This window comes from Geotrypetes seraphini, chromosome 7, assembly GCF_902459505.1.
Source record: "Geotrypetes seraphini chromosome 7, aGeoSer1.1, whole genome shotgun sequence".
NCBI lineage: Eukaryota > Metazoa > Chordata > Amphibia > Gymnophiona > Dermophiidae > Geotrypetes > Geotrypetes seraphini.
Genome location: NC_047090.1, coordinates 192,076,817 through 192,102,096, shown reverse-complemented (window position 1 = coordinate 192,102,096; position 25,280 = coordinate 192,076,817). Strand labels below are relative to the sequence as shown.

The 25,280-nt window shown below is 44.5% G+C and overlaps 1 protein-coding gene and 1 pseudogene across 4 annotated transcripts in view; one reads left to right on the top strand and one right to left on the bottom strand.

Annotated features, from left to right (window-relative positions):
* The window catches only part of TTLL5 (tubulin tyrosine ligase like 5), a 602,590-nt gene that overhangs the window by 420,089 nt on the left and 157,221 nt on the right, over window positions 1-25,280 (top strand). For all 4 annotated transcript variants that reach the window (XM_033951293.1, XM_033951292.1, XM_033951290.1 and 1 more), the window contains 2 exons: window positions 942-1,065; window positions 8,525-8,671. In XM_033951293.1, the coding sequence (XP_033807184.1) occupies window positions 942-1,065; window positions 8,525-8,671 (271 nt within the window). The remainder of the gene's footprint in view (window positions 1-941; window positions 1,066-8,524; window positions 8,672-25,280) is intronic.
* On the bottom strand, window positions 6,855-8,250 carry LOC117363646 (annotated as a pseudogene).

The window sequence follows — 25,280 nt, the reverse complement described above, 5'->3', positions numbered from 1 at the left end:
TTTTTAAAATGTTATCAACAAAGTTTCAACCCTGAGTAAGCTGAACCCTCTTTCCCAAAATGTTCCCCAGTTTCTAACAAATTACAGCTCTTATTTTTGTACAATTCTCATTGAGCTCAGCCTGTTTCTAAGATCCTACATATGAAATGGGGAGCATTTCAGTTTCCTACTCAAAAGCCTCTCTCCTGCACTTTCCTATGTTAGCACATTCTAAAACCTTTTCTAGGTGTCTTGTCAGGCTGATCCTGATGCCCACCAGCCACATAAATGTCTGAGTCTTATGCCCTGGAGATATATCCTGCATAAAGCATCACCTGGAGGGCAGCTCCTAGCTACAGAATCATTTTCTGCCATGCCCAATTGATGCTCCTTCAAAGAGCACAAGAGCTTCTAAAGTGGATGTGGGACTGCTCTGCGATGTCCCAGGTCTGCAACCCTACTATATAGATATGTATGATATTTGATGCTAAAGACTGGGTAGCTCCCATCTCTCTGCTTTCTTCATTTTATTTTTGCCTTTTCATTAATTAGAAACACATTTTTAAAGTACTGTATGTTTTTGACTGCATTTGTCAATGATCTACAATTGACCTTTCATTTCTTTAAATTTTGTCAGGCCATTAATAAACTCTTACTGTGCACAATTTTTTCCCCAAATTCTTGAGTGGACAATAGTCGTTAAATCAACATTTGAGTCTAGAGTTAGTATGAATTGGGGTAAAGGGATTGGAACCTCCCTACCCATTTCCTACTAACAAACAAGCTTGTCTTTTAAAACTGTCATATTAGAAATTTTGCTACCAACTTTCAGGTGTTAAATGATCATTAACCACAGTGCCAGATGTTTTGACATTTTTCTTGGGATGCTTAAGATTCTAGAGCTATCTGAGAAGGTCCTTTAAAACTGTGTATATGTAACTAATGCTTTATTTGGTTTTCAGCAAAATTCAGGCCCGTCTGGCTTTTTCTGCCTACCTCCAACGTGTTCAGGTGCGCTTGAAGGTCGAATGCAATGCTCAGAAGGACAGCAACTCTATGTGGGCTGCAAATGAGGATGAACAGATGGTGAGGACTTTGTTGGCGATCACAGGAGTAAAGGAGCTAATGTGGGGGGGGGGCGGGAGGATGTAGAGCACACAAAGCACTCACTAATGCCATGGAATTAATCACAAACAAAGTTTCAATTCTAGCCAAAACATAAAAAACCAAGATATGTGATCCCAAACACATCAGAAAAATCTGTTAGAAAACTATCTAACGCTGTTAAAAACTAGAGTGAACAACGCATTGAGGATTTAAATTTAAAACAAATTACAACTTGCTGAAAACCAATTGGAGTTATATCAAATAAAGAATTGGTATAATACAACGCTCAGTTCTGAAGAAGCTCTCAGCATTGAACGAGAGCGAAGCGAAGATCTTCCGTCAAGCCAGCCAGGCGACACACAACACCCGAGCTAAGTATTATAAAGTACTTTTGAACACAAGCAACAATAGCAACAAAATAGTGGTTTAAACAGCAATAAAATAAAAATGAAAAAAGTTTGAATAAAAGGGACAGACTCAGATCAATGATAGTCCACATGAAAGGTCAATAAACCAAGATTAGTTCTGGTAATTGACAGTGGACACTTGAGATCAGTAGTCTTTATTCTTGATGTGATTGAGTAAAGATCTTCTTGATCTAAAGTTAGCCTTTGAATAGGAGATATTAGTAGAAAAACAAACCAACATAAAAATACATGTGTGTGGCGTGGTGGTTAGAGCTACAGCTTCAGCACCCTGGGGTTGTGGGTTCAAACCCAACGCTACTCCTTGTGACCCTGGGCAAGTCAGTCCTCCATAGCCCCAAGTATGTTAGATAGATTGTGAGCCCACCAGGACAGATAGAGAAAATGCTTGAGTATCTGATTGTAAAACCGCTTAGATAACTTTGATAGGCAGTATATAAACACCTAATAAACTTGAAACTTGGGAGAGCACAGGCAGAGTTCACAATTAGTCATGTAAATTGTAAAACATGCCAATTTATATGTATTCCTAAATTTCTAGGCATGAACATTTACAACTGTGTATTTTATAAAAATGTATAGGCACTTCTGTGTCTTTATAAAATACTGCCTAAATAGACACTTATTTGTCCTCTGAAACTAGTCACCCTCTTATAAAATTACCCTCTAAATGGATTTCAAAGAAAAAAATGACTGAAAAAAAAGAGAAGAGTTTGAGGCCCAGATGCACAGCCAGTGATCATCGCTAAACATATTTTAACAGCTTTAGCGACGATTGCATTTGCGATCCAATGCAGAAAATGGCTCACCGCCTGGTTTTCTGCGTGATCGCTCATTCTCCAATCCAACCATGCAAATAAGCTAATTAATGTTAAAATGGCATATAAACTAGTAGAGCAATTGATGCTGTAATATGGCTTCCTGATGCACTAAAAAAAAAAGTGATCACTTTTAGCGATCCAAAAATGCAACTGGTCAAGACCAGTTGTTTACCTGTCTAACTTTTTTTTTTTTTTTAATAGGCACAGATACTGAAAAAAAAGCACCCCCCAGCCAATGATGGCCCTCTCTCCCTGACGAACGCACTGCAAACCCCCCTCTCTGCCTGACTGAGCCAATCAGTCCTTTGACTCCTCCCCCTTATATTCTGGAATACAGAGGGAGGAACCTAAGGCTGTGATTGGCTCAGATGTCTAAGGCCCCTCCCAAAGCGTGGGACCTTAGGCATCTGAGCCAATCAGGGCCATATGCCCCATCCCTGTGAATGGTGCCTTCAGTTCTCGCAAGTCTCTCTTCTCGCAAGAACTGAAGACACCATTTGGAGGGCGGCACTGGCCCAAGCAGGCGGGTGGAAAGCTTGCACCTTCCGGCCGACGCTGAAAACACCATTCAGAGGGCAGCACTGACACCACTGGACCACCAGGCAATGGGAGAGGCTTAAGGAGGTGCGGAACAGGACAGGAAGAGGCGGCGCGGGCCCAGGCAGGTGGGCGGAGGGCTCTCGCCTGCCGGCCAATGCACCGCTGGACCACCAGGAAATGGGGGAGAATTGAAGAGGGACGGGACAGGGCGGGTGGTGTTTTAAAAAGAGACAAGGATTAAAAAAGGTACTGGGGTGTTTTTTAAAGGCCCGACCGGGGGAGGGGATTTAAAATTTATATCTTCGCTGCATAAGACACATTGACATTTCCACCCACTTTTGGGTGGAAAAAAAGTGCCTCTTAAAGAGCAAAAAATACGGTAACTCAGGTTTTGATCCAAATTTCATGTTAGGATGGAAAAACTTCAGCGATCAGGTCTTAAACGATATTGCACCTCTGAGAGAATGTAGAATTTATCAGACAGCTGGTATGATACTGATTTAATGGTTTTAAAGCAAGAATTACGTAAATTGGAAAGAATATGGTGTAAATCAGGGAAAGATGAGGACAGACTTATTTGGCGACTAAAGGTTAAAGAATATTTAAAAAATGATCAAGAAAAGCATAGCAAACATTACATTAATTCTACTTTAAATAGTAAAAAAACTTTTCAGAATAGTCAACTCTGATATTGATTTACATAAACATTCTAACACAGATTTTCCACCTTCTGCTGCGAATTTAGCCGACTATTCTGCTACAAAATTCATAATTTGAGATCGTCTCGTGCAGGTTCAAACTCAGATTTTCCAATCGCTCTAATTCCTTTAGGAAAAGAAAGTTCAGCTGTTGATATGATATGGAATCATTTTGAAAATCCAGACTGGAACCAATTCCTCAAACTGTATTCAAAATATGTAAAATCCAATTGCCTATTGGATAACTGCCCACCGACTATTATGAAATCAGCCCCTATCTCCTTCAAGGCTGAACTCTTTAATTGGGTTTCTTTATGCATGTGTACTGGCAAATATCCGGTGGAACTTGGTCATATCCTTGTGACTCCTATTATTAAAAATTCTAAGGAGTCTGTTTCCTTGACTGCCAACTACAGATCCATTGCCAACATACCATTTTTTCTTAAACTAATGGAAGGACTGGTTAACATTGATCTCATGATATATTTAGAGAAGTTCAACATCCTACACGACTCAGTCTGGTTTTCATACAAATCGTAGTACCGAAACAATTTTAGCTTCCACGACTGATCGTCTTTTCCATTTGTTTTCCCTGGGAAAAAACGCATTGATACTGCAGTTCGACCTGAGCAGTGCCTTTGACCTTGTTGATCATGACATTTTGCTCATCTGTCCTTACTAAGGTAGAACAATGGACTAAGCAATTTAAAACTGAATTTGGATAAAACTAAGTTCTTTTTGGCAAGTCCTAATAACAAGATCACAAATACCTCTTTGAGATTAAATGGGTCAGACCACCCAATTAATTCTACCATCAGAATCCTGGGTGTCATCTTGGACTGAAGCTTGTCTTTCAAAGATCACACTAACTCTCAGGTTAAAAAATGTTTTTTTTCTCTATGGAAACATCGTAACATTAAAAACTATTTTGACTTCTCTTTTCGACTGCTGGTTCAATCTTTGATCTTAAGTATCTTAGAGACTATTGCAATAATATGTACTTGGGATCTTTTAAGAAAACCATCAAATGACAGAGAATTGTTCAGAAGTCATTATGCCATTGTATAGATCCATGGTGAGGCCCCACCTGGAATACTGTGTGCAATTCTGGAGGCCGCATTACCGTAAGGATGTGCTGAGACTGGAGTCGGTCCAGAGAATGGCCACCCGGATGGTCTCGGGACTCAAGGATCTCCCGTACAAGGAACGGCTGGATAAGTTGCAGCTGTACTCACTCGAGGAACGCAGAGAGAGGGGTGACATGATCGAGACATTCAAGTATCTCACGGGCCGCATCGAGATGGAAGAAGATATCTTCTTTTTCAAGGGTCCCGCAGCAACAAGAGGGCATCCGTGGAAAATCAGGGGCGGGAAACTGCACGGGGACACCAGGAAATTCTTTTTCACTGAAAGGATGGTTGATCGCTGGAATAGTCTTCCACTTCAGGTTATTGAGGGTAGCAGCGTGCCTGATTTTAAGGCCAAATGGGATAGACACGTGGGATCTATTCACAGAGAAAGGTAGGGGAGGGTCATTGGGGTGGGCAGACTAGATGGGCCGTGGCCCTTATCTGCCGTCTATTTCTATGTTTCTAGAATGCTGCAGTCCGTCTCATCTATGGTCTCAAGAAATCAGATCATGTAAGCCCGTATTACAAAAAACTACACTGGCTGCCCGTGGAAGCAAGGGTTATTTTTAAGTTTGCTTGCCTTTGCTTCAAAACCTTAATAGGGTCATCCTCAATCTATCTCATCATTTAGAATTTCCAGGCACAACTTGTACACGTAAGTCTGAATTTTGTATAGAACGCCCGGGATAGGCGTCCTGTACAGAATCAAGCCTACACTAACATCGATTCTGTAACTGACGTCCATGTTACAGACGCCGGTTACAGAATCGGGTTAGAGTAGACACGACCGCTACACTTATCGCAACAAGGGATCTCCCTGCTGCTATAGGTATAGCGGCCGCATGTCCCCCCCCCCCTCCCGACAATCGCCAGCAGGAGGGTGCCCAACCCCTCATGTCGGAGGATGGCCCATGATGGCCCCGATTGCCGGCAGGAGGGTGCCCAAACCCTCCTGCCGGAGGAGGCCACCCCCTATGGATCCCCCTGCACTAACACCCCTCTTACGGAATGCCCCAGTGGACCCCCCTAACCTCCCCCCCACCACTAACCTTTAATCATTGGCCGGCCAGCCAGGTCTTGCTACTGTCTGGCCAGTAGGCCTGCTTTGTTGAAATGAGGCGGGCCCGCCCCTTTCCGTCCCATCCCCAATAAGCCTAAGGCCTGGGATCTCAATCTGGTCTTGTCCATGCTTGTGCGCTCTCCCTTTGAGCCCCTGGGTTCATATTGTTTGAAGGATCTTACTCACAAGTTAGTGTTTCTGGTATCCATTACGTCTTTGTAATGAGTTTCTGAGCTGCAGGCTTTCTTTTGTAGGCCTCCCTGGAGTTTTCAAGGGAATGGGTTGTTCTGCGGCCTGTTCCTTCCTTTCTGCTGAAGGTGGCCTTTTCATGTCAAACAGTTTGTTGTCCTCCCAGTCTTGAGTAGCCAGGAGGGATCTTTGGAACAGAGGCAGTTGTGCAAGTTGGGTATTTGTCGGGTCCTTCAATCTTATGTTCAGCGGGCCCAGGAGTTCTGGAAGTCGGATCATCTTTTTGTCCTCTTAGTGGGTCCTCGTAAGAGGGATGGTGCTTCCAAGGCTACTATTGCGTGCTGGATCAAAGAGACTATCGTTTACGCATACCTTCTTCAGAAGAAGCCTTTTCTGGAATTTCTCAAGGCTCATTCCTCTTGGGGTCAAGCAGCTTCTTGGGCTGAGTCTTCTCTGGTGCTTTCAGTGGATATCTGTAAGGCCACGGTTTGGTCTTCTTAACATTCCTTTGTGTATCACTATCGTGTTGGCGTTCAAGTGCGTCGGGATGCAGTGTTCGGTGAGCATGTTCTGGTGGCGGCCCTGCGGGGGTCCCGCCCATGATGAGTACTGCTTTGGTACATCCCATCAGTGAAGCTGTACTGGTCTAGAGAGATGCTAAAGAATGAGAAATTAGGTTCTTACCTGCTAATTTTCTTTCTTATAGACTCTCTAGACCTGTACAGCACCCCACCCTATCTGTCTGTTGTTCTTACAGGATTCACATGAAGATATTTGCTTTTTCTGCGGGTTATAGTGTTTTTCTAGGGCCGGGGAGATCAAAGAACAGCAGCTTTGGCTCAGCTGACGAGCTGTGGAGACAATTTGCTGGGGGGCCTGGTTTTTTTTTGGGTTTTTTTTGTATCTGGAATCCCCTTTTAATGTGGAGCATGTCCTAATTTTGATAATTTGATTTCAAAAATTTGCATTATTTATATCAAATTGTTGGAATTATAGGAAAGTCTATTCCAACATCTCTTCAACTTCAGGTTAAATCTGTGTATTATTCTGATACAAGGACAATGATGAATCTGTGATTAAAGCAGCATCACTTAAAAATTAGGACTGGTCTTCTGGAGCTATCACACCTTTCTTAAGGATAAGATTTCCATATAATGCAGTCTCTCCTGTTGCCACCACAGCAAAAGCCTTTTTTGCCCGTTCATAAAAAGCAAATCTTTCCACTTTTTCTAGAGTGACCAGTGAGCCAGCACTGGAGAACAACAGCTCATATTCTGACCACACTGGAGTCTGAAGCCCTTTCTTCTTATCATCATCTACGAGATCCATGACAGCAGCCTTTGTTGTCTGGTTTCTGCTTTTCTCATCTTCTCCAAGTTTATCCAAGTTTTCCAAGTTTATTATACAATTTGATTAATCGCCTAATCTATATTCGGGCTCTCGACATATGAATCCAGTGGAAAGAGCTTTAAGATGGCTTTCAACAACTCAGGAATACCTAATCCATCTGCTCTCACATGCACTGGTCCACAACGGCACACAGAAAAAGCTGGAAAATTGGCATCTGCAAGGTCCGTATTTGCCGGCGTATAAGACGACTGGGCATATAAGACGACCCCCCAACTTTTACAGTTAAAATATAGAGTTTGTTATATACTCGCCGTATAAGACTACCCCTTCTTCCGCACACCTTCTCTACCGCACCGGGTGCAGCACAGCCGGCCAGGTCCCCTTACTTTTGTGGCACTTCCCCGACCGACCGACAACAGCCCCGGTCCGACAAACCTCCCTGCCCTTAACCGCGAATCTAAATTACCTTCTTACAGCTGCTGTAAGAAGGTAATTTAGATTCGCGGCCACTTTTAGTTCATCTTCTCAGGTTTGGGGAAAAAAATCAGTTCACTTGAATACCATACCTCTTCATAATAGCTTCCAATTTGCCTGTCAGTTAAAAGCAGCTGGGGGGCCTGTTCTATGCACTTTCCAACAGCATTCCTATATTTTGGTTGTTACTCCTGTTGGGAGTGTTATTACTGTTAATACTTGGCATTTATTAGTTCTCCTTGGCTATTCGGCAAACTGGTTAGATAGAGAGAGGTACAGCTATTTAGTACTATAGCCAAAAGTTTGGTCTCAGTCTCCACCTGCTGGTCATAGTGAGCTATTACCCATCAGTGAAGCTGTATCGGGCCGGTCAGTCTAAAAGAAAGAAAATTAGCAGGTAAGAACCTAATTTCTCCTTGTGAGCCTGCTAGGGACAGAAAAGATACCTCTATATAATGTGTACAGTGCTGCGTACATCTAGTAGCGATATAAAAATGATTAGTAATAGTAATGGTGGTGATTGTGGATGCAGAGCTATATTTTCAATTATAAAACAAACTAAAAGCAACACCTGACACAATTTATACTTCTTTTGAGTAATTTTCCTGCCAAAATAAGCTAAGATGAGCTTGCAAAGGGTCATGTTTGTAATTTCAGAATCTAAGTATTGTTAGAAATTGTGGGCAATTTTCAAACGTTGGCTTTCTATTCATCTTTTCTGCCTGTTTCATGCTTTTCTGTTCCCCTGCAGGAACTGGTGATGCGCTTCCTGAAGCGAGCAGCTGGGAATTTGCAGCAGTCTTTGAGGATGGTGTTACCATCCCGTCGTCTTCCACTGATGGATCGCAGACGAATCTTGGCCTACCAGCTTAGTGAATTTCTCCATTCCTATAACTGGGTAAGTAGCTTTTAATTGCTGACCACCTAGCTTTAATAAGGGAATGCCTGAGAAAAGAAAATTGATGTCTGAGATAGAGAATGACACGAGGACAAATTTTTCCCTGTCCCTGAGGAAACACATTTTCCCATCCTATCCTAGTGAGTTCTTTTCCTGTCCTTGTCCCATACCTTCAAACTCTGTCCTCATCTGCACAAGCCTCAAACACTTTAAAATCATAGGTGTTCGAGGCTTGTGTGATTAAGGTTAAGCTTACAGGAATGGGGCAGGGACAGCAACAAAACTCACAGGAACAGGACGGGGAAATTGAGTTCCTGTGGGGACAGGGACAAATTTGTCCTTGTGTCATTCTCTAGTCTGAGGTAGGTTGGAGACGGGCATCTCTTTAGAGAAGAGATACAAGTCTTTGAAAAACAGGGTTGAATTATTTGCTGTCTTGGGTAAGACTTGATATTTTATTTGATAATAGAGAAGTATAGTGGATTAATAACAAATACTATTTATAGCCCAAGCACCATGACAATCTGGCAAGCACCAGATAATATACATTATCCCAGGACAAGCAGGCAGCATATTCTCACATATGAGTGACATCATCCACGGAGCCCCAATGCGAACAAATGCAAAAGCATTTTGCTTGAAGAACTTTAGAAAGTTTGCAACTGACAACACCGCGCATGTGTGAGTGCCTTCCCGCCCAACATACGATCTCCAAAATTGAACACAATACTCCAAGTGGGGCCTTACCAATGACCTGTACAGGGGCATCAACACCTTCTTCCTTCTACTGACTACGCCTCTCTTTATACAGCCCAGCATCCTTCTGGCAGCAGCCACTGCCTTGTCACACTGTTTTTTCGCCTTTAGATCTTCGGACACTATCACCCCAAGGTCCCTCTCCCCGTCCGTGCATATCAGCTTCTCTCCTCCCAGCATATACGGTTCCTTCCTATTATTAATCCCCAAATGCATTACTCTGCATTTCTTTGCATTGAATTTTAGTTGCCAGGCATTAGACCATTCCTCTAACTTTTGCAGATCCTTTTTCATATTTTCCACTCCCTCTTCGGTGTCTACTCTGTTACAAATCTTGGTATCATCTGCAAAAAGGCACACTTTTCCTTCTAACCCTTCAGCAATGTCACTCACAAACATAATGAACAGGATTGGCCACAGCACCGAACCCTGAGGGACTCCACTAGTCACCTTTCCTTCCTTCGAGCGACTTCCATTAACCACCACCCTCTGGCGTCTGTCCGACAGCCAGTTTCTGACCTAGTTCACCACTTTGGGTCCTAACTTCAGCCCTTCAAGTTTGTTCAACAGCCTCCTATGAGGAACCGTATCAAAGGCTTTGCTGAAATCTAAATAAATTACATCTAGCATATGTCCTCGATCCAGCTCTCCGGTCACCCAATCAAAAAATTCAATCAGGTTCGTTTGGCACGATTTACCTTTTGTAAAGCCATGTTGCCTCGGATCCTGTAATCCATTAGATTCAAGGAAGTACACTATCCTTTCTTTCAGCAACACTTCCATTATTTTTCCAACAACCGAAGTGAGGCTCACCAACCTGTAGTTTCCCGCTTCATCCCTGTGACCACTTTTGTGAATAGGGACCACATCCGCTCTCCTCCAATCCCCAGGAACCACGCCCTTCTCCAAAGATTTGTTGAACAAGTCTTTAATAGGACTCGCCAGAACCTTTCTGAGCTCCCTTAGTATCCTGGGATGGATCCCGTCTGGTCCCATCGCTTTGTCCACCTTCAGTTTTTCAAGTTGCTTTCCTCTGCTTCTGGCAGCAGCAGGAGGCTATTAAACTCTATGAAGGGAGCAAGACTCAGGCAACTGGTGTTGGAACCAACAAGGGATCAGGCAATATTGGACCTGATACTTACCAATGGAGAAAGTGTCACAGAGGTCTCGGTGGGCGACACATTGGCCTCCAGTGACCACAACATGGTATGGTTCAATCTCAGGAAAGGTTTCACTAAATCTACCACACTGACCAAGGTCCTCAAATTCAAGGACACAAACTTCAAAGAAATGGGAGACTTCGTTCACCAGACGCTACAAAGCCAAGCAGAAACCGATAACGTGGAAGAAATGTAGTCGACTTTGAAAGCCACCATACAAGAAGCAACAAACCGCTATGTTAAATCAGTAAGTAAACGGCGAAGGAACAATAAGCCACAGTGGTTCTCTGCGGAGATTTCGGACCTAATCAAGGTGAAGAAAAAAGCATTCATCTCTTACAAACAATCAGGGAAACAGGACTCTAGGAAAGTCTATCTGGCCAAGTCAAAAGCCATCAAAACAGCAGTTAGGGAGGCCAAATTCCGCATGGAGGAGTCTCTAGCGAAGGACATCCAGAAAGGAGATAAATCCTTCTTCAGGTATATCAGTGACAGAAATAAGAACTCAGGCGGGATAGTACGTCTTAGGAAACCAGACGGAGACTATGTAGAAGCGGACTCGGAAAAAGCCCAACTGTTAAATTAATACTTTTGCTCAGTCTTCACCCGCGAGGCACCAGGACTCGGCCCTCAGCTACAGACAAGGGTTGACACAGATGACCCGTTTAGTAATTTCGAGTTTACACCCAGCGGTGTCTACTGCGAGCTGTCAAAGCTTAAGGTTAACAAGGCAATGGGGCCTGACAACCTACACCCCAGGGTGCTCAGGGAGTTGTGTGATGTCTTGGCGGAACCGCTATCTGCGCTCTTCAATCTTTCCCTTAGTACGGGTAATGTCCTGTTGGACTGGAAGACTGCTAACGTCATTCCACTCCACAAGAAAGGCTCCAAGATGGAGACAGCAAACTACAGACAGGTGAGTCTCACATCAATAGTGTGCAAACTAATGGAAACTCTAATCAAACGCCAATTGGATACTATCCTGAACGAGGAGAATCTACGGGATCCCTGTCAACATGGATTTACTAAGGGGAGATTCTGCCAATCCAACCTGATCAGCTTCTTTGACTGGGTGACGAAGAAGCTGGATGTTGGGGAGTCCCTGGACATCGTATACCTGGACTTCAGTAAAGCATTCGATAGCGTACCACACCACAGGTTGCTGAGCAAGATGAGTTCTATAGGATTGGGCGACACATTGACGAAATGGGTTGGGAACTGGCTTGGAGGTAGGCTTCAGAGGGTAGTGGTGAATGGCACCCCCTCCGAAATGACGGAGGTAATCAGTGGAGTGCCGCAGGGCTCGGTCCTGGGCCCGATCCTATTCAACATCTTTATAAGAGACTTGGCAGAAGGACTGCGAGGTAAAATAACATTATTCGCCGATGATGCCAAACTAAGCAATGTAGTGGGCAAAAGCACAACAGACATAAATTCAATGATGCACGACCTACTCCTACTGGAGCGCTGGTCTAGGTCCTGGCAACTCAGCTTCAATGCCAAAAAATGCAAAGTCATGCACCTGGGCAGCCAAAATCCATGCAAGACTTGCACCCTTAATGGCGAGATCCTAACAAGAACTGAAGCAGAACGAGACTTAGGGGTGAGAAAATGAAGACTGCCAATCAAGTGGAGCAAGTTTCATCCAAGGCAAGGCAAATCATTGGTTGCATACGCAGGAGTTTCGTCAGCCGTAAGCCTGAAGTCATTATGCCATTGTATAGATCCATGGTGAGGCCCCACCTGGAATACTGTGTGCAATTTTGGAGGCCGCATTACCATAAGGATGTGATAAGACTGGAGTCGGTCCAGAGAATGGCCACCCGGATGGTCTCGGGACTCAAGGATCTCCCGTACAAGGAACGGCTGAATAATTTGCAGCTGTACTCACTCGAGGAACGCAGAGAGAGGGGTGACATGATCGAGACATTCAAGTATCTGACAGGCCGCATCGAGGTGGAAGAAGATATCTTCTTTTTCAAGGGTCCCGCGGCAACAAGGGGGCATCCGTGTTAAATCAGGGGCGGGAAACTGCACGGGGACACCAGGAAATTCTTTTTCACTGAAAGGATGGTTGATCGCTGGAATAGTCTTCCACTTCAGGTTATTGAGGGCAGCAGCGTGCCTGATTTTAAGGCCAAATGGGATAGACACGTGGGATCTATTCACAGAGAAAGGTAGGGGAGGGTCATTGGGGTGGGCAGACTAGATGGGCCGTGACCCTTATCTGCCATCTATTTCTATGTTTCTATGTTTCCATGAATGATGCAGAATCTCCTCCATTTTCTTGTGTAACTTTGCCAGACAATCTCGGTCCTTCTTCAGGATTTTCTTCTGTGAACATAGAACAGAAGTATTTGGTTAGCACATTTGCTTTTCCTCATCACTCTCCACATATTGGCTCCCAGCTTCTTTTAGTTTAGCAATTCCATTTTTCATCTAACTCCTTTCACTAATATATCAGAAAAAAAATTTTGTCTCCCTTTTTTTACTTTTTTAGCCATTTGTTCTTCTGCCTGTGCTTTCATCAGACGTACCTCTCTCTTGGCTTCTTTCAGTTTCACCCTGTAGTCCTTTCTGCACTCCTCTTCATGTTTTTTATTTTATATTTCACGAATGCCAACTCTTTCGCCTTTATTTTCTCTGCCACTAGTTTGGAGAACCATATCAGCTTCCTTTTTCTCTTGTTTTTATTTATTTTCTTCACATAAAGGTCCGTAGCCATTTTTATCTCTCCTTTCAGCTTAGACCACTGTCTTTCCTCTTCTCTTATGTCCTCCCATCCTAACAGCTCTTTCTTCAGGTACTCTCCTATTGAATTAAAGTCCGTACGTTTGAAATCTAAGGCTTTAAGTATCGTGCGGCCGTTCTCCACTTTAGCCATTATATCAAACCAAACCGTTTGATGATCGCTACTTCCCAGGTGAGCATCCACTCAAACATTAGAGATACTCCCTCCATTTGTGAGGACCAGATCCAATATCGCTTTTTCTCTCGTGGGATCCGTCACCATTTGTCTGAGCAGAGCCTCTTGAAAGGCATCCACAATCTCCCTACTTCTTTCCTTTTCTACAGACGGAAAATTCCAGTCCACATCTGGCAGGTTGAAATCTCCCAACAGCAGCACCTCTTCTTTCTTTCCAAACTTTTGGATATCCACAATCAGATCCTTATCAATTTGCTGCGATTGAGTCGGAGGTCTGTAGACTACACCCACGTAGATAGAAGTTCCATCTTCTCTTTTCAGAGCGATCCATATCGCTTCTTCCTCTCCCCAGGTCCCTTGCATTTCGGTCGCTTCGAAATTGATCTTTACATAGTAACATAGTAAATGACGGCAGATAAAGACCCGAATGGTCCATCTAGTCTGCCCAACCTGATTCAATTTAAATTTTTAAATTTTTTTCTTTTTAGCTATTTCTGGGCAAGAATCCAAAGCTTTATCCTGTACTGTGCTTGGGTTCCAACTGCCGAAATCTCTGTTAAGACTTACTCCAGCCCATCTACACCCTTCCAGCCATTGAAGCCCTCCCCAGCCCATCCTCCTCCATAAGAACATAAGAATTGCCACTGCTGAGTCAGACCAGTGGTCCATCATGCCCAGCAGTCCGCTCACGCGACGGCCCTCTGGTCTAAGACCAGCACCCTAACTGAGACTAGCCCTACCAGCGCACGTTCTTGTTCAACAGAAACATGTCTAACTTTGTCTTGAATCCTTGGAGGGTGTTTTCCCCTATAACATCCTCTGGAAGGGCGTTCCAGCTTTCTACCACTCTCTGGGTGAAGAAAAACTTCCTTACGTTTGTACGGAATCTATCCACTTTCAACTTTAGAGAGTGCCCTCTTGTTCTCCCTACCTTGGAGAGGGTGAACAACCTGTCCTTATCTACTAAGTCTATCCCCTTCAGTACCTTGAATGTTTCGATCATGTCCCCACTCAATCTCCTCTGTTTGAGAGAGAAGAGGCTCAGTTTCTCTAATCTTTTGCTGTACGGCAGCTCCACCAGCCCCTTAACCATCTTAGTCGCTCTTCTCTGGACCCTTTCGAGTAGTACCGTGTCCTCCTTCAGGTACGGCGACCAGTGCTGGACGCAGAACTCCAAGTGAGGGCGTACCATGGCCCGGTACAGCGGCATGATAATCTTCTCAGATCTGTTCTTGATCCCCTTCTTTATCATTCCTGGCATTCTGTTTGCCCTTTTTGCTGCCGCCGCACATTGTGTGGGCGGCTTCATCGACTTGTCGATCAGAACTCCCAAGTCCCTTTCCTGGGAGGTCTCTCCAAGTACCGCCCCGGACATCCTGTATTCGTGCATGAGATTTTTGTTACCGACATGCATCACTTTACACTTATCCACGTTGAACCTCATTTGCCATGTCGAAGCCCATTTCTTAAGCTTGATTATATCACGTTGCAGATCTTCGCGATCCCCCTGTGTCTTCACTACTCTGAATAACTTCGTATCGTCCACAAATTTAATCACCTCACTCGTCGTACCAATGTCCAGATCGTTTATAAAGATGTTAAAGAGCACGGGTCCAAGCACCGAGCCCTGCGGCACCCCACTGGTGACGCTCTTCCAGTCCGAGTATTGTCCATTTACCCCCACTCTCTGTTTCCTGTGCTCCAGCCAGTTTTTAATCCACGTGAGTATTTCACCCTCAATTCCATGGCTTGCAATTTTCCGAAGTAGTCGTTCATGCGGAACCTTGTCGAACGCGTTCTGAAAATCCAGATATACAATGTCGACTGGATCGCCCTTGTCTATCTGCCTGTTTACTCCCTCAAAGAAGTGCAGTAAGTTCGTCAAACACAATCTGCCTTTGCTAAAACCGTGCTGCCCGTGTCTGTCAAGGTGATCAATGATGCTGTCCTTTATCAGTGACTCTACCATCTTTCCCGGTACAGAGGTCAGACTCACCGGTCTGTAGTTCCTTGGATCTCCCCTTGAACCTTTCTTGAAGATCGGTGTAACATTCGCTACCTTCCAGTCTTCCGGAATCTTTCCCGATTTGATCAACATATTGGCTATTAGTTGAAGCAGTTCAGCTATGGTCCCTTTCAGTTTCTTGATGACCCTCGGATGGATGCCATCCGGTCCCAGGGATTTATCGCTCTTAAGCCTATCAATCTGCCTACATACCTCCTCTAGACTGACCGTTAATCCTGTCAGCTTTCCGTCTTCGTTTCCAGCATATAGCCTGATGGGTTCCGGTATGCTGTGTACATCTTATTCGGTAAATACAGATGCAAAAAATGTGTTCAGTTTGTCAGTGATTGCTTTGTCCTCCTTTAGTGCTCCCTTTATTCCATGGTCATCCAAAGGTCCCACCACTTCCTTTGCGGGTCGTTTCCCCTTAATATATCGAAAGAACGGCTTGAAGTTCTTCGCCTCCTTGGCTATTTTTTCCTCGTAGTCTCTTTTGGCCCCTTTTACCGCCTTATGGCACCTGCGTTGATGTTGCTTGTGCTTGTTCCAGTATTCATCCTTTTTTGACCTTTTCCATTCTTTAAATGAAGTTTTCTTGTCTCTTATCGCTTCCTTCACCTCTATAGTTCTTTGTTCTTTTTCCTCTTGGATCCCTTGTTGATACGCGGTATATATATATTTTGCGTCTCGGTGACTGTGTCCTTAAAAAGGACCAAGCTTGCTCTAGCGTTTTTACAGTGCTTATCCTCTTCTTAATCTTCTTCCCTACCATGAGTCTCATCCCTTCGTAATTCCCTTTTCGGAAGTTCAGTGCCGTGGCTGTCGTTTTGGACCAATGTTTCTCCCCTGCGTCCAGATCAAAGCGGATCATATTGTGATCACTGCTTCCCAGCGTCCCTTCTACTTTTACATCTTGTGCTGGTCCTCGCAGGCCATTTAGAATTAAGTCCAGAATTGCATTTCCTCTAGTATTTTCCTTGACAAGTTGTTCCAGGAAGCAATCGCCTACAGCATCCAAGAACTTGGTCTCTCTAATGCAGCCGGAGATGCCTAGGTTCCAGTCTATTCCCGGATAGATTAAGTCACCCATGATAACTGTGTTGCCTCCCTTGCAGTTGCGTTTAATCTCGTCTGTCATTTCTCCATCAATTTCTTTGGTCTGCCCTGGGGGTCGATAGTAGATGCCGATCTTCGTTTCCAGGCCATTTGTTCCTGGAATTTTGACCCATAGAGACTCTAACTTATCCGTCAGTTGTGGCGTGTTCTCTCCAGCAGATTCAATTTCCTCTTTGACGTATATGGCAACGCCCCCACCTTTTTGAGCCACTCTGTCTCTGCAGTATAGTTTGTATCCCAGTAGCACCAAACGGCCATATATAGACACAGACCGTGCTATCCCAGTAGCACCAAACGGCCATATACAGACACAGACCGTGCAAGTCTGCCCAGTACTGGCCTTAGTTCAATATTTAATATTATTTTCTGGTTCTACATCCTCTGTGTTCATCCCACGCTTCTTTGAACTCAGTCACTGGAATCCACCTCCCAGGTATTGGTGCAGACTTTTAAAGAGAAGCTCGATGCTCTCTTTCAGGTAGAGTTTGGGAGCTCCATGCCAAGTGAAGGTACCAAGGTTGCCCCATCAGTACCGCTCAATGACATCAATCATCTTTATTGAGCCATGCGTTTCGACACCGGTCTTTGAGGCATGGATCTGCTTCACCAAAGCATCGCTCCTCAAAGTGTTGCTCCCCACTGAGGCGTTATTCCTCACCTTCACCAAAGCATCGGTCTTCATCTTCTTCAAAGCATCAACCATCGAAACATCTGTCATCTTCTTCAAAGCGTCAACCATCATGTTCTCTAAAGCGTCGACCTTCGAAGCATCGGTGATCTTCAAAGCATCAACCATTGGTCATGTTCTCTAAAGTGTCGACTTTCGAAGCATCGGTGATCTTCTTTAAAGCATCAACCATTGGTCATGTTCTCTAAAGTGTCGACTTTCGAAGCATTGGTGATCTTCTTTAAAGCATCAATCATTGGTCATGTTCTCCAAAGTATCGACCATCGAAGCATCGGTCTCCTCCAAAGCGTCGACCATCGAAGCATCGGTCATCTTCTCCAAAGCGTCGACCATTGAAGCATCGGTCTTCTTCTCCAAAGTGTCGACCATCGAAGCATCAGTCTCCTTCTCCAAAGCGTCGACCATCGAAGCATCAGTCTCCTTCTCCAAAGCGTCGCCCATCGAAGCATCGGTCATCTTCTCCAAAGCGTCGACAAAAGCACCGTTGTGCTTCAGAACACAGGTCTAGTCTTTCCAGGCATTCATCTCCTTGACCTCCATTCTCGAAATCTGGGAAACATGCTTCCAAATCCAGGCATTTCTCCTGCATGTTCAGTCAAGCATAATCGATCTGCATCACCTGCTCCTTCAACTCGGTACTGTTCCAGGAGGAAGTACTTTTCTTCCATGCCTGAAGATTCGGATCTTTATTTCCAATCTACACATAGAGCTTCACCTTCCTCCATGGAGGCTTATGGTTCCCAAGCAGAGCGTTCTCCTCGTTCCACTTCTCATTGGCAACCTTCACCATCGGAACCTGTCTCATTTACTTGTTTCATTAGACAGATGGTTAAGGACCTTAACATAAATATGGAAGCAGACTCCAAATATTCCAAAGAGTACATGGAGGAGTTAGAAATTAAGCATCCTCCCAAAGAATTGCTTAAGCTTCCTATGAATGGCATCCTGAAGTATACCTTTTGTAAAAATTTGGAAACCCCATACTCAGTACCAGCAATCCCTGGGAAACTGGACTCTCGCTATAAGGTTATTCCTTGTTCGGGTTTCGAGAAACCTCAGTTGTCTCACCAGTCTCTGGTAGTAGAGTCTACCCTGAAGAAGTCAGACCCTTCTAAAGTGTACACTACAGTACCTCCAGGGCGTGAAGGTAGGTCAATGGACAAGTTTGGGAGGAGGTTATACCAAAAACTCTATGTTGGCCAACAGAGTTTTAAATTATAACTTTTACTTCACCTCATATTTTAAATTTTGGATTAAGACCATGCCAACCTATTTCAAATACTTGCCTTCTCATCGACTACCGGATTTCAAACATATGTACCGTTCTCTCTCGCAGCTCTGGCAGCATCTGGTACAATCCTCATATGATGCATTTGAGCTGTCATCCAGAGTTTCAGCACTTTCAATAGCCATGAGATGACTGGCGTGGTTGCAAATTGCAGATATGGACTCTAACCTCCAAGACCGATTAGCAAATATCCCTTGCCTGGGAGATGAACTTTTTGGGGACTCAATTTAAAATGCTACTAAAAAGCTTTCTGAGCATGAAAACTCTTGCCTCGTTGCTCAGGCCTAAATCTAAATCTTTTGCCTCCAGAGTATACAAACCATCTTCCTCATACCAGAGGCGTTATCCCCCAAAGTCAGCACCTTACTCTAGACTGCCACAGAAAAAGCAATGCCAGCAACTTCCTCAGAAGGTTCAGACACCTGCTGCTTCCAAGCCAACTCAGCCTTTTTGACCATCTTATGCAGAGCATAACTTCAGTCAACTTATATCTGTCTCCCTCTCTTCCCATCAGTGGTTGTCTCATCCATTTTTATCATCCCTGGAAATTAATCATCTCTGACCTCTGGTTGCTCATCATCATTTCCTTCATGTTCCCCCCAGATCACCCACCAAGAGAGTTTCCTTCCAATCCTCTGCAGGCCTCCAGGAAGTCAAAGCTCTGTTAGTTCTCAATGCCATCAAGAAAGGTCCTCTGGAACAGCAGAACACAGGGTTTTACTCTCGGTATTTCCTTGTTTGAAGAAGACGGGAGGTCTCCGACTGATTATGGATCTCAGAGCTCTCAACAAAATTTTGGATGCTGTGTCTGGCATCTATGTATCCCCTTCTGGATCACAGCAATTGGTTATGCTCTCTGGATCTCAAGGAGGCTTACACTCACATTCCCATTCATCCAGCCTCTCTCAAGTTCCTCAGATTTCGGGTGGGAAATCAATATTGCCAATACAAGTTGCTACCTTTCAGCTTGGCATCATCTCCCAGAGTTTTCACCAAGTGCCTGGTAGTAGTAGCTGCAGCTTTACGAAGTCACGGACTCCAGGTTTTTCCATATCTGGATGATTGGCTCATCAAAGACCCTACATCTCAAGGGGTTACTGTAGTGACACAACAGACTGTTTTGTTCCTGCGAGATTTGGGAAAGTTGATTTCAAATCCCAAATTTTGCAGGAACAAAACAGTCTTTTCTGCAGTCAACTTTCCCAATCTCAACTGCAGCCCTCTCAGACTCTGCAATTTATTGGAGCTCATCTAGATACTGTGCAACTCAGAGCATTTCTTCCCCAGCAGCATCAGGATGCTCTCATACAACTTTGCCAAAAAGTGTCCACCCTCACTTCACTCTCAGCGAGACACATGATGGTTCTCCTAGGTCACATGGCTTCTACAGTTCACGTGACTCCTTTGCCAGACTTCACCTCAGGATTCCTCAGTAGACCCTGGCTTCTCAATGGTCACAGGCTTTTGACCTGCTCTCCCAGCACATTACAGTGACCTCTTCTCTTCAGCAATCTCTTCAATGGTGGATGCTCTCCTCCAATCTTTCCAGAGGTTTACGGTTTCAAATGCCCCCCTCATCAGAAGGTTCTCATGAGATTCATCAACCTACACTTGGGGGGTTCATCTAGATGGTCTCCATACTCAAGGGCATTGGTCCACCACAGATCGTCAAAATCACATCAATCTGTTAGAACTCAGAACGATCTCAAGGCTTTTCAGCATCTTCTTCAAGATCAAGTCATGCTCATTTGTACAGACAACTAAGTAGCCATGTACTATGTGAACAAGCAGAGAGGAACAGGCTCCCTTCTCCTTTGCAAGGAAGCTCAGAAGATTTGGAATTGGGCAATCCCTCACAACATTTTTCTGAGAACTGTCTATATTCAAGGAGAGAAAATTCACTGGCGGACAAATTGAGTCGCATCCTGCAACCTCACAAATGGACGCTCAATTCACCGACTCTCCATCAAATTTTTTCTCAATAGGGAACTCTTCAAATAGATCTTCTTGTGTCTCCCCACAACAACAAACTGCCCAAGATCTGTTCCAGACTTTACTCTCCTCATCGCCTGGAAAGAGATGCTTTTCTCCTGGAATGGATGAACAAATTCCTCTATGCGTTCCCTCCACTTCCACTTATTCTCAAGACACTTGTCAAACGCAAGAGAGACTGCAATCATGATTCTGATAGCTCATCGGTGGCCCAGACAACCTTGTTTCTCCCTTGTACTTCAACTCAGCAGCAGGGAATCACTTCTTCTCCCTTGTACTTCAACTCAGCAGCAGGGAATCACTTCTTCTACCAGTATTTCCATCTCTCTTACACAGAATCATGTTTCTCTTCTTCATCCCAACCTGCAGTCTCTACATCTGGCAACTTGGTTCCTCTCGGCATAACTTCACATCTTCAGTTTTCTCAGTCTGTCAGACATTTTAGATGCTTCCAGAAAACCTGCCACCAGACAATGTTACAACCAGAAGTGGACTCGGTTTTCTGCTTGGTACAATCTTCATCACCAGGAGCCTCAGTCTACCTCGTTGTCTTCAGTTCTGGATTACCTATTTCATTTATGAAAGGACTTTTCAATGTCAAATTACCTCCAGTGGTTTGGGTTCTCAATGTTGTTCTTGCTAAATTAATGAAGCCTCCATTTGAAACAATGTCTATGGCTCATCTTAAATATCTTACTTGGAAAGTTGTCTTCCTCATCTCTCTCACATCTGCTCGCAATCAGTGAGCTACAAGCTTTAGTAGCGGATCCACCTTTTACATCATGATATGGTGGTACTCTACACTCATCCAAAATTCTTACCCATCTCAATCAATCAATTGTACTTCTAGTGTTTTTTCCTAAGCCTCATTCTCATCCTGAAGAAACAGCTCTTCATACTCTGGACTTCAAGTGGGCTTTGGCCTACTATTTGCAAAGGACTAAATCACATAGCTCTCCTCAACTTTTGTCTCCTTTTCTTGCATGGGTTATGATTTTAACGGAGGTGTTTTAACTACAGCCATAGCAGGAACTGCAGCTCTGATTGGCTATCTCCGTAATAGCTTGATTGCACTCAGGGAAACCTTGCTGGCAGTTTTCTCACCCTACCCCCTCCCTGCCTCCTGCTAGGGACAGTGGGTGAGAAACCTGTCTCTGACCTCTGCCTAGCAAAATGCTTATTACCAGGCAAATAAGGCTTAGGCTCAGAAATGCCTTGCATCTTGCAGCCTCCTGCTTTATTTTGCAGGGGCTGCTACTGTGCTTCTCCTCAGTGACAGGGCTTAAAACTACTAGAATCCTGAATGTTATAGGGGTTTCTGCCTTCTCCCTGTCATAGCAATGCACACTTCCGGATATCTCGAGCCACAGCCACTTCATTTAGTGTGCCGTGACTCAACAAAGTTTGTAGGACACTTCTCTAGATTAACAATGTTTGGCAAAATTCACGGCTAGGATCCATACAGTTTGTGCTGTCACTTATCTGCCATCATTTTGCTGTTACTCTGAGAGAAATTTTTTTTTTTTTGGCTGCTGTGAAGGCTTGATTGTATATCTGCTCTCTGTGTGACTTTGGGCAAGCGTTTTCTCTAACTTAGCCTCCACAACTTTTCTATTTAGTTCCAATGTTGTAGAGTTAAAGAAGGAAGAATCATTTCAAAATTTTAAGAGACATCTAAAAGCACATTTTTTCCCAAATTGAATAATGGAATGGGGACCACAGTCTGCCTTAATTTGTACTGATTCGTGTTGATTTGGGTTCATTTATTTCATAGAGCAGTTTTAGTGGCTATGTTTTAGAAATGTTAATTTCTTTGATGCTCTCAAGCTCTGCCAGTGATGGATCCATGAAATGTGCTATGCTGGGAGTTGTGTGTCTCTTGCTATCAGGCCACTTCAGAGACTTTTCTATCTCTTCAATTTGTTTTAGTTTATTTTTTAATTTTTTATCTTCTTTCATTATTTCTGTTTCTTTGATTTTTGATCTTGGAAATGTATTATATGTTGTTATCCAAAAAACACAAAAAAGCCACTGATTAGAGCATCGTCACTACAGCGTTTTAAAATAGGAAAGAAAAAGCCTCAGCTAACATCATAGGCTTAAAAAACTTTCCTGTGTTTAATGCGAGGGAAAACGCTCTGGTAAGTATTGCAAAAAACTGCAGGTATATAAGGCCAATCACTTCATCAACCTGCAATCAACAATTGCTTATGTAAAAATTGTCCAAAAGAAGAAGAGCTTAAATAGGCAAAACTATTAAACAAGCGTTACTCACTCTTACAGAGGAATCCCTTCCCTCGCTGACGCTAGGTAAATTGCGTAACATAGTGACGTGCTTTATATGCTCCCTAGAAACCAGTCAGACCACCAGATTGACTGATTGGTCTAAGAACTGTAGGCAGGCCAATGTTAAGAAATATAGAAGGCAGTGTCATTCAATATTAATAATTCTTTCATACCATACGTTTCACATTCGTGTCACATTCGGTCCTTATTGAGTGATACTGCCATAGGATACCATCGTGGGCCGTGTTGATTTACAGCATAGTAAACCACATAACAATTCCACAAGGACAGAACAAGTACTATTATGGTTAGTATAATTAAAGGGTGAATTCAAATTCCTTATGGACTGATTTATCATACGGGATCCTAGTATTATAGCTTTTAACTTTCCCAACTTTAAATCCCAATTTGGAACGGAAAAGTTGTTCTCCCAGAATACATTTGTTCTAAATCCTATATCAGGTGTTCAAACATAAGTTTGATTCTGCCAAAGAAGTGTTGACATATTGTGTAAGCATCCTGCAAAGGGTACTATCATTTTTTGGTATTATTGGCTCATTAGTCACCACACATATTACGCGTGGTGCTATTTCAATAATATAGTCCATTCACACACATCATATATTATTGATTGTAATTTACAAATTCGCCCTTGCAATGTGGAGTCACAAAATGTTAAAATTAAATTTAGGTGCCCAGAAAAATTGCTTCTGAGGTTCCCCTAGTATGAGGGGTAACACTACATATTTACACATAAACATTCCTATGCAGTGAGTATCATTACATTGTACTTCTGGTGCTTGAAATTGTTTATTAAACACGGTCCTCCATATCTGCTCATTTCTAGTGTGTTCATTGCTTTTAATTTCTGTAATCCATGTATGGTCTCTTGTTGTCACATTTGCAATGATACATCTGGAGTTAGCGCTGCAAGTGAAGTTATCTTGCTTTCGATTCATTGAAGAATGCTTCCATCTCCATGACGTAACGACCCCTTCTTTAATTGTAATACGTCGCCCGGGGGCAGCGCCTCTTACCCCATACCATATTCCAAGGATTCCAAGGCACACGTATATCTGCAAGTTTCAGAAAACATTATTACTCTCTCAAATAACATTTCTCCTGAGGGACATATTCCCATTTTTCCACTCCCGGTTTCATTACAAGGAGGGCCTTATCTTTCCCGATTGCAATCACCTCCGCTGGTTCCGGAGGTCCTTTAGGATTGCTAATCTAGATTTTGGCTCCTACGTTTACGGTATTTGTAGCTCCAAACTCCCCTTCCCCTCTTACAGTCAACTGAGAAGGAGGGGTTATTTCCCTAATTGGCACGATATAGATTGGTATCAATAACAATTGAGCTACTCGTTCTCCCTTCGCAATTATTACATCATTTTCTCCTAAATTTATCAATATGACTTTAACCTCCCCTTGATAATCAGCATCAATTACTCCCCCTAAAGTGATAATTCCTTAAGGGCATACCATAATACTGAATACCGTATTTTCACGCAAATAACACGCACCCGTATAAAACGCGCACACGTGTATAGCGCGCAGAAATCACGATGATAAGCACAAAAACTTTGGTATAACGCGCTCACGATTATACCGCGCATGCTGCCCGACTCTCCGTTCACCCCCCTGACTTCCGTGCACTGCCCCGCCTCTCCGTGCGCTGTCCCGACTCTCCGTTCACCCCCCCTGACTTCCGTGCACTGCCCCGCCTCTCCGTGCGCTGTCCCGACTCTCCGTTCACCCCCCCTGACTTCCATGCACTGCCCTGACTTTCCGTGCGCTGTCCCGACTCTCCGTTCACCCCCCCTGACTTCCGTGCACTGCCCTGACTTTCCGTGCGCTGTCCCGACTCTCTGTTCACCCCCCTGACTTCCGTGCACTGCCCCGCCTCTCCGTGCGCTGTCCCGCCTCTCCGTTCACCCCCCCCCCGACGTCCGATTCATCCCCCCCCCCGGCAGGACCATTCGCACCCCCACCCCGAAGGACCGCCGACTCCCCGACAATATCGGGCCAGGAGGGAGCCCAAACCCTCCTGGCCACGGCGACCCCCTACCCCCACCCCGCACTACATTACGGGCAGGAGGGATCCCAGGCCCTCCTGCCCTCGACGCAAACCCCCCTCCCCCCCAACGACCGCCCCCCCCAAGAACCTCCGACCGCTCCCCCAGCCGACCCGCGACCCCCCCTGGCGACCCCCACGACCCCCCCACCCCCCTTCCCCGTACCTTTGGTAGTTGGGCCAGAAGGGAGCCCAAACCCTCCTGGCCACGGCGACCCCCTAACCCCACCCCGCACTACATTACGGGCAGGAGGGATCCCAGGCCCTCCTGCCCTCGACGCAAACCCCCCTCCCCCCCAACGACCGCCCCCCCCA